The 10,000-nt window shown below is 39.6% G+C and overlaps 1 protein-coding gene across 10 annotated transcripts in view; it reads left to right on the plus strand.

Moving 5' to 3' along the window:
• LOC125047034 overlaps positions 1 to 10,000 on the plus strand; it is a 40,426-nt gene that overhangs the window by 22,885 nt on the left and 7,541 nt on the right. For 6 of the 10 annotated variants that reach the window (XM_047645065.1, XM_047645066.1, XM_047645073.1 and 3 more), the window contains 7 exons: positions 993 to 1,087; positions 5,696 to 5,826; positions 6,867 to 7,030; positions 7,701 to 7,899; positions 8,011 to 8,124; positions 8,846 to 9,096; positions 9,747 to 9,903. In XM_047645065.1, the coding sequence (XP_047501021.1) occupies positions 5,710 to 5,826; positions 6,867 to 7,030; positions 7,701 to 7,899; positions 8,011 to 8,124; positions 8,846 to 9,096; positions 9,747 to 9,903 (1,002 nt within the window). In that variant the 5' untranslated portion in view covers positions 993 to 1,087; positions 5,696 to 5,709. Of the gene's footprint in view, positions 1 to 992; positions 1,088 to 2,650; positions 2,747 to 5,693; positions 5,827 to 6,840; positions 7,031 to 7,700; positions 7,900 to 8,010; positions 8,125 to 8,845; positions 9,097 to 9,746; positions 9,904 to 10,000 lie in introns of those variants that run through there. The other 4 variants (XM_047645069.1, XM_047645072.1, XM_047645068.1 and 1 more) reach the window with 3 other exon arrangements.

Here is a 10,000-nt window from a genome sequence, read left to right on the forward strand (position 1 = left end):
TCTCCCCATTTGCTCCACGCTCGTCTATTCCACGAATTTCTGCTGCTCGAAATAAATGAACATAAGACACATGTCCAACATGTAAACATGAAACTCACTAAAGAAATAAAAGGAACTTATTGCATTCGGAGACTTATTAACACATCTCCCCCTTTGCTCCACGCTCGTCTATTCCATGAATTTCTGCTGCTCGAAATAAATAAACATAGGGCACATGTCCAATGTGTAAATATGAAATTCACTAAAGAAATAAGAGGAACTTATTGCATTCGGAGACTTTATTTCACTCTAGAAGCTTGCGACATCCTTTGGTACTGTCACGATACCCAAGGGTGCTGCGGCGCCCAGTTCGGGAACCACTGGCCTTATATATTAGGCCCAAAGAGTGCTAAGCCTTTTCTTTGATGTTTCTCCCAGGGGAAATGAAGGGGGAAGCTGAGCAGAAAGGTGTTATAAAGGGACAGACCGACGACCCCAACCTCAGGTGCGATGTAAGCAAGTGAAACCAGAATGGTAGGAAATGAGATTCCATCAGAATAACTTACTACTTACTAAATCAGTCAGCAACTGACAAAGAGAAAGATGTGTGCGGTGGACTAGCAATCTCTTTTCATTTTTATTTTTTGGCAGTCATAACTGAAAGAACCCTTGACCAGACCAGGAAAGTAGAGGCAAAGGCGGGTAGGAAATAAAATTAACATTTTCATTCTTTAATGTACTTTTGTATTAATGATTTACTTTGCAATAAACAGCAGTAGCAGTTTGTACATATGAATTCCAGAATGTGACACTGAAATGAATGAATGATAGTTTGTTGTCTTGATATATTGGCTGTGTGATAAACCCACCGACCCCGGGCCATGAATCCTGGTTGCAACGACTATAAGGATGAACGGCAATAGAGAGCGGCGAAAACTGTACTAGTGTGATCTATGTTTAATGTTAATCCCTATTCTGTCCAGAAGCACACCCCTAACACACTTTTTTGTCAGGGTCTACCGTGGCGCAAGGACTCGCTATATGTAGCACCTCCACGAGGAGTGCACCTCCGAGCTGCGTGGGCTGCACTCATCCTCGACGCATCTCAGTAAGCCTTCCCACCATGTTCTCGTGCATACTCAAGGATTCTCAATGGTTTGGGCCATTCTGTTCTTTTATCTCGTGTTTACTACCAATTTGCCCTGCCGTGGTTATACAGCCAAAATTTTAAGACTCCCGATCAACAGATGGGATTCCGAAGCAGGGCAAGCCTCCGATTCCCATTGCTCTAGGCCACACAAAAGCATGATACCCAGAAGAGTCGAGATCTTTGGTGGCACAGTGGTGTTGAAATAGATAATTTCATTATACTTACGCTAGTGATATAGTTCTAGGAGGGGTTTCGTATATTGCATCGTGACTCTGACACCAAACATGTCAGAGGCGGACAGCTTCGTGGTCGTGGTCTCACTGACTGCAAGATTGTCGCCTGTGTTTGGGGTCAACACGAAGGAGACTTGCTGCCTAATCCTCGAGACTGTCTCTGCATTCACATTCACTTATGAATTTTATTTCCCATTCTTGTGCTGAGAAGATAGACCAGTCTGGAAGGAGGCATGCAGTCAAACTCATGCCTTGAGTTGGACTGATGAAGGTGGCTCTGTGAGCTTCAGTATATGCTCTTCCTGCGGACTGCCAGATCCTGGATCCTCACCAATGGTGCGACCTGAGCTGGCCTCTCAATCTCCCCACTGGAGTTTTCAACAATTGATGTTACAAACAACAGTAATCACTAGGAGGGTTCGGCTTTTCCAGTGAGGTTCATCAGCAGATTGTCCGGACCAAGATCAGGCGTCTTGCTGGAAAAGGGTATAGCATATAAGGCACCACTTGGCCCCCAGGTTCCAGTCGCCTGGCCCCTGACTACACTCTGAATTCTACAAGCTTTCCATCATCCTGCAACTGTTAAAATTGGTAGCCCTTCGCCATGTTTGCTTACACTAGTACCAGTATAAGTATAAAACGCCAGCATAACACAGCCGACTTATCTAAGCTCTTATCAGTAGTATGCAGTTCGACCATATTCAATGAACCTTCAAGTTGAGTTTATGCGAGTATGACAAGTTGTTCGAGACGTTTGTACACGCGCACACACACACACACACACACACACACACACACACACACACACACACACACACACACACACACACACACACACACACACACACACACACACACACACACACACACACACACACACACACACACACACACACACACACACACACACACACACACACACAGACAGACACACAGACACACACACACACACACACACACACACACTCACACTCACACTCACACTCACTCTCACTCTCACTCTCACTCTCACTCTCACTCTCTCTCTCTCTCTCTCTCTCTCTCTCACTCTCTCTCTCTCTCTCTCTCTCTCTCACCCTCTCTCTCTCTCTCTCTCCCCCCCCCCCTCCCTCCCTCCCTCCCTCCCTCCCTCCCTCCCTCCCTCCCTCCCTCCCTCCCTCCCTCCCTCCCTCCCTCCCTCCCTTCCTCCCTCCCTCCCTCCCTCCCTCCCTCCCTCCCTCCCTCCCTCCCTCCCTCCCTCCCTCCCTCCCTCCCTCCCTCCTCCCTCCCTTCCTCCCTCCCTCCCCGGCGCCTCGCCCCGGAGCGTAAGCGACCCGAGGCTCCGCGTGATGTCAACAGAGTCAGCTGACCCTCCGAGGGGGCGGAACTACGTACTGTTACCGAGGTACTTCCTGTGCATGGTTCAGGCAGAGTGTTTAGGGCCTTACTTTGAGTCGCTAGCAGGTCAAGACTGTTAGAGTGAGCTGTAAATGATAATGCAGAATTAGCTGTCGATTTGGGTTGTGTGGAAATGCAAACTTCCTTTTTTACATTTCAGTGATAAAATTAAATGTTCAGATGCCTGTTGTTTTAGAGTAATTTTCAAATAGTAACAGTTGCGGTCATGATGAAATATTAGCGACAAAAAAATAATATGAAATGATATGATAAATATGATAAACAAAACCAAAAAACAAAAAAAGAAAAAAATTAAAGAAAATTTATTGTCTAAAGTTAAAGGTTAATGTGACAGGACTGAGACCCAATGCTGGAGATCTCCCCTGCTGTGGCAAGAGGATGAAAGGCTGTCTTTGTGCCAGTCCTGAACAGCTTGGGGAGCCATAGGCATGGCATTCCCCTGTTTAGTTGTCTATCTCTTACCCCTGAAGGAGACACTGAAGGGTGAACTGTTTCTCTCCCTAATATACTCTAGGCTTACCATGGCCAGTAATGAAGATTTTATACCCTTATTTGGGGCAATGAGGCTTGCCCCTTCATAGCCCCCCTGATTCAGCTTCTCCCAGTTCCCCGACCCCAGACTCTCCTTTGACTCTGACCTCTACTACTACTACCCTGACTTAATGCCTACTATTACAGCATCCACCAGGTCAACACTCAACCTCCAGGAGCCATTCCTACTCTCCCAATATTCTCAACATCATCTCTACCCCCACAATCTTCTTCATTAATTAACTACCCCATCCTCCTTTATTACTACTCTACAACTTTATTGTCCACCTCCACCTCCACACCTCTCTCAACGCTAATTCCTCTTCCACGTGGCCCCGTCCTTCTACTACCTCCACTGCCACAAATATTTAAATAGTCTGTGAAGTCCAGCCAAATGGGACTGATTTTTCATGGTCTCCCCCATAACTCCTTACTCTGACAACACTATTTTCTTCCAGCAATGTCTTCAGAAACAAGTAGGCAAAGTTTTCTTCTGCAGCCACCCAGATTGTACCTTTCTTGTCACCAATATATCGAAAACCTAAGCTAAAGCATTATCAACTCTGACAGACTTCAATGGCAAACCCATTCCTGCAGAACCTCATCCCCCCCTCAATACTTGTCCTAGAACTCTCTATCTCCCCAACACACTGCCTTTCCTACAACAAAAATTGCTCATTTTATGGAGAAGACTTACTCACCTGCCTCATGGACTATAATGTAGTAGTATCAGTACAGTGCTACACCATTCCCCCAGAGGCCATTGTAAGAATCCCACGAACATTGCCAAGATTATTTTCCGTAGAGATGACCTCTTCGTCAATGTCAAAATTGTTGGAGTTTAGGACATCCTGCTCTGCACAGTTATGCATATGTGCCAATTGTAGTGGCCCCAATAATGTATTTTTATAAGGGCTGCCTCACCTATAAGCTTGAATCTGAGATAGTAACCCTCAGATTCAGACTTGGCCTCATTCTGCGTGAAGCCAGGCAGGAAGCACATTGACGAGGCTTTTCTCTTACTCCCTTCTCCAATAATACTACTCGCTCTGCCCCTCCTCCTGCCTCCCAAGATGTTCCTATGCCCTCCCCTGTAGCTATTCCTATCTTACACTCCCAGTTCTAGTCCCTACCTCCCCCAGTCAAATTCTTTTGCCATTCTAAATCCAGACACTCCAATCTCTGTTGCTGCTCCAACACTTCCCTGGATCCTCCACCTCCTGATACCCTTCCTGATACTGCACCACCTCCCCTTTCATTCCCTAGCTCCTTCCCCTTTAAGTTCTCCAACACGCATTGTAACTGTTATCACTCGTAGATCAACTAATAATAGCTCTCCTCTCAGACATCCTTACAGAATCCCACCCTTTCTGCCTTGACAACTTTTTCTCCTTCCTCAGATGCATGCATATCCTTCACTTGATCTAACCCCCCCTTACTTAACCCTACCTTAACAAAGTCACTCATTGTCTCCTTTACCCATCTTTAACCTTTCCAGTTCTACTCTAGACTGTTGATGTATAGCAACTAATTACTAACTCAACCCCTCCCTCCCTACCCTTTCTAATACTACACCTTCCTATAGTGCTACATGACCTTAGATGTCTAGCATATTTATTTTACTTTTACCATTAGCCATTAACCATCACTTATTTTGGTAGTATATTCAATCTATGTAAGATTTGTTGTGCTCCCTATGTACAATTTTCTCAGCACTTTCTCTTAAATATTAACAAATTTGGTATTGATGAATAGGTATTGATGGAAATCTACTGTATGGATGTTATAGCTGTGAAAACTAATATAGCTATGATAATTAGTCCTTTGCTGATGGTAGACATCCATCCTTGCCGTAATAAATTGAGCCCAGGTGCTGGGTGACAAGGATCCGTATCATGCTGTGCTTCAAATTTTCCACTTGAGTGACTCATCATTAGCACCCAGGCACATGGCTCAGTTAGATCAGGGAAAACTGTCACCACTGGGTTAAGAGGGTTGAGGCATTGGTTGATGAGTAACATTTCTGCCATTTACTGCCTGTACGTAAATACTGCCCATCTTTGTGTACAGAAAAAAGGATCATGTTAGTTTAAAGAAGGTCCAGTCTTCCTTGACGGTTGGTACAAGTGTGACTAAGTCGACCTTCCTCTGTAGACAAGGCAGAGCAATTAAGTTAGGTTAGGTTAGATTAGAATAGCATGAGACAGATATTATAACTTCTATTTATATTTGAACATTGTTTTTGCCCTTCGATTAGCAACCAAGATTTGTTTAAAGATGTTTTGATTAGTTCTTTATACTTATTGTTTTATCAGTATATATCTCTATGAAAACCTGACAGGCAGCAAAACCTGTAAACCGAAACCTGTTTTATAACCCAAGTTTAATTGTTATATTATTTCAGATTTCAGATTCAGCATGGCAAGATGGCAGCCAGACTCAATATATCTTCCAAACTCTTCCTTTCCATCAGGACCTTTGTCTTTGCCTCCAGAACTTGATATAAGATCCACTGTTGCACCTCCTATATATAGGGTAAGTTTGAAAAGAATTTTGTAAATAAACATGTCTCTCCTCGAGCTAAACAAACAACAAGGGAGAGAGCAGGGAAGCACACATGACTGATGGAGGTCTTTTCATCAGACTGCTTCCTCAGGGTATATTGTCTAAGGAAGCAGTACAGCTTTTAGTATAATTGTGTGTTTTCTTGCTCTTCCCTTCTTTGTTTTAGATACAGGTTGTTCAGCATAAGTTGACCATGACCTGGTCAGTAGGATGGATGCTTCTGCAACATTGAATAATCAAATCATATTATTAAGATGAATCATAATAACTTTCTTCTAATTTTCTACCAAAAGAAATATCAAGACTAGACTAAGTAGCTTGAAGGATAAGCCACCAAGCATACAAATCATAACTGTAAAGAAACCATTTCTTTCCCTTTTTTATTCTTATATTATTTCACTTAGAATTTTCTTTGAACTATTCTATTTCATATAACATTAAAAAACTGTGACTAATAAGACAAACAATGTATTTTGTTTCAGGGAATTTCAATAGCTATTGGTGTTCTTGAATGTCTTAGACATTGCTTATTCTTTTTTATACAGATTTTGATTCTGATGCTAAAATATGAAAAAAACAAAAATCTTGTAAATCTTTTGTCAATCAAAAAACCTACATATTGTATTTGATTATGTTTTATATTCTTGTATCATATTGTATTATCTTAATTTCTTTGAAACAAATTTCATATAATAGTAACCAGTGTAAAACACCATTTATACAAGACAATTGATCAGTTCTTAAGTATATTGAATATACTCATAGCTAACTATGGTGTTGGTGTTCAGATCTGATAGGTTGAATTGTGTATGTTTAATTATCTTATCAAAAATCTTCACTTTATTTAGTTTAGATAGTGATGGAGAAACTTGTACATATAACACATTATTGATACTGTGTATGTTTCCATTATGACAGTGTTGCTTCTCTCTCTCTAAGAGTAGCCGGTATATATTGATACTTTGCAAATTTATATGTCAGCAGCAATGTGATGTATCTCCTCCACACAGCCCCTGACAGCAAGTGCTGTAAATGAAGACATCATCCTGCTTGCTGAATTTTCTGAGATCGAGGGCCCAATGCCACTACTGACAATCCCACAGTGTCAGCCATCCCACTTGGACTTAAATGACTTTGTAGTGAAAGTGATGTCAACAGATTACTTAAACACAAGGTATTCATAACCAGTATTTGGATTTTGTTTATGATAATAAAGTATCATAGGGCTTATCATGATAGTTATTTAAATATGTTGTGGGTTTAATAACCCACAGTGATGATATTTATGAATATAATTTTACTGATAATCTGATTTAGTGAAATTGCCTGTTTGGGGCTAAGATCTGTACAGAAGTTCAGTGGAAAATATATCACTGAAAAGACCTTTTACGAAAGCCTGTAGGCATTTCCTGTGGTCATAGTCACCTTGATAGGATACTTAGTAGTTTAAAGAAGTGATCTGAAAATCTAAATGTGAGAAGAGAATGGTATATGATTTCCAGTAACAGTTAGTGCTGATGTTGACTATTATAAGCAGAGTTTCATATGTAAATAACTGATATTCCTATTGCTGATTGACAAACTCTAAAAGGTGTGAAGATTCATTATTTTATAAATAACAAATGGTTTAGCAATAGTTATCAAGAACTAATAAAATCATATATATCTGAAAACTATTTTGATATAATTGAGGTTGTTTTCAATAATGATGGAGAAAATATAGATTATGATATTTATAATAATAGTGATAAAGATATTAGTAGTGATGGTAATGATAATGATGATGATAGTCATAGTTACCCATACCTTGGACAATGTAATAAAGTATTTCTTTCTATTTTCAGTGGGGAGTTTCGTGTATGTGCAGATACCCAAATGGTGCAACAGGATATAGAGCCTGGTATACATGTATATGTACATTATTTCACTCTCTATGATGTAAGAGCACGAGGATTTGTTAGACCCATGTGTCTGTCATACATATCCTCTGACTCGAGGAAACTTATCCATTACTTCTCACATCTACGATTGCTTTTTAGTAAGGTAAGCGTTTTATGCTTTATTTTTAGGATAATTTTTAAACTGGAAAGTTATAGATGAACTATATAATCAAACATAGAAAAAATGTTTTCCCTTCATTCACTCTCTTTTCAGGCAACCAAATATTTGAAGTTGAGCAACCTCACTCGATTCACAAATGAAATGCAGGACCTTATTACAGATCTTGAATACACAAAGGACCGATATATCCAAGTTCAAAGGCAGTTTGTAAGTAAGGTGTCATGTCACGTGGTTTCTGCTCACTAATTTTGTGTATTTTTACATTTTATTTATATATACTACTTTTTTCTTTCTTTTGTATAGTACTGTTTTGTTTTACAAGATACCAATATGAAATGGTCCTCTTTTGTTAGATATAGTAGAATGATCACTTCTACTAGTGTTAGATCCAGAAGTGGGCTACTGTGATTACTGAATTCTGAGAGGTATTGTAGAAATGGTTTATGCAGATGACACAGAAGTGAATGATTTAAATATATCTAATGTGATAGATATATCATTTAAAAGTTCGTTGTAAAGAGAATTTCCATTTGTTTTCTTCATGAACTAGTTATATAGCACCAAAACACAGTGAAAGCAAGAACTTAGCAGTAACTTTCTTCTTTTCCCTATTCTTTGTACAGAAAGAATTATCTAGTGACTCATCTTATTCTACTACACCTCTGTGCATTGTGCAAGTTAGATATTAGTAATAAATTTTCCTTGGAATGATATACTTTGCCAATTATTTTTGATGAAATAAATTATGGGCATGTAAAAAAGGCTATTTTATCCAACAATACTCTAGGTAAACTTGCATTGCAATAGACTGGATAATCATCATGCTTGCATTACAGTTGATCTCCTCTATGTGTTCACTGTTAATCTGTTTTTTTCATATAATATGAAGAATGTTTTAACTAGCTACTCATGTTTTCATATCTAACAGTCAATTGGTATGGAATCCAGCCCATTACCTCAAGAGATGGCAAAAACTCCAGAAGAGATACTAACCATTCCACAGTTGTGCACCAGAGATGCTGACCAAACTAAAGTACAAAGAGCAGTAAGAGAAATATTTAGTACCACAGCAGCCACAGGGATTCCCCACTACAATGGGGTTTTAGAAGAGGCCGTTCCCACAAGTTTGGGTCCTCTAAGTTCAGACAATAAAGACCTAGAGGCAGCAGGACAAAAACAGTGAGTTTGACTTCTGCACCAGCATTTGCCTATCTCTTGCAATGATCGCTTACTTCTGATTATCATAAATACTTACTTATGGTTATCATAGACATTATCTTGTTGAGAGGCCAAGAACATTTTCTTTTGTTGTGTTATTGTTTTAAAAGTTAGCTCTTATCTTTTCATTATTGTATCAATTTCTCAATTCTGAATTTAAGTAATTGTTGAAACCTTATGCTGTATTTCATATACTCTTAGAAGTATTATTTATCTTAACTCTTGGAGGAGAATTGCACTACATGAAACTAATTTTACCAAGAAAGAGGTTAAGGCCACTTAGATGGTCTGTACATTACAAAGATCAGAGCAAAGAGTTCTCAGGTATTCCAACAAACTTAAATCAGGTAGCTGTTGCTCCTTCTTTTTGAACTTGTAACCAGAGAGTAAACTGACAGGACATACAGGATATGTTCTTTCTTTTATTGTTCTTATAGAAAGTAAGTACTGTCAGGAAAGGAGTGAGGCAACTTTAAGAGAGAACTGGAAAAAGGAGAATGATAAACATGTGATATTTATGTATCGGTGATAGTGATAATGAAAATGTCCTTTTTATGATTTGCTAGTGAAGTCAGTATTTTTCATAACTAAATTCTGAAATGGGGTTCCAGATCCACTTCAAGTATGAGATCTCAGACCCCAGTATCTTGCAACCTGTTAAAACCAGATGATGATGAAGAAGCACTGTTAAAACACACATCACTGGAAGCTGTTGCTATGCAGCTTATGGAGTGCCAGCATATTATGGATATTGTAAAACCTCATATGGTAAGTCAGGTACATTAAGGCATGTGTGGTAATATATAGTTATGGTTTATATTTTCACCTATATCATCATCATCGTCATTGTCATCGTCATCGTCAT

Source organism: Penaeus chinensis, chromosome 40 (genome assembly GCF_019202785.1).
Source record: "Penaeus chinensis breed Huanghai No. 1 chromosome 40, ASM1920278v2, whole genome shotgun sequence".
NCBI classification, from domain to species: Eukaryota; Metazoa; Arthropoda; class Malacostraca; order Decapoda; family Penaeidae; genus Penaeus; species Penaeus chinensis.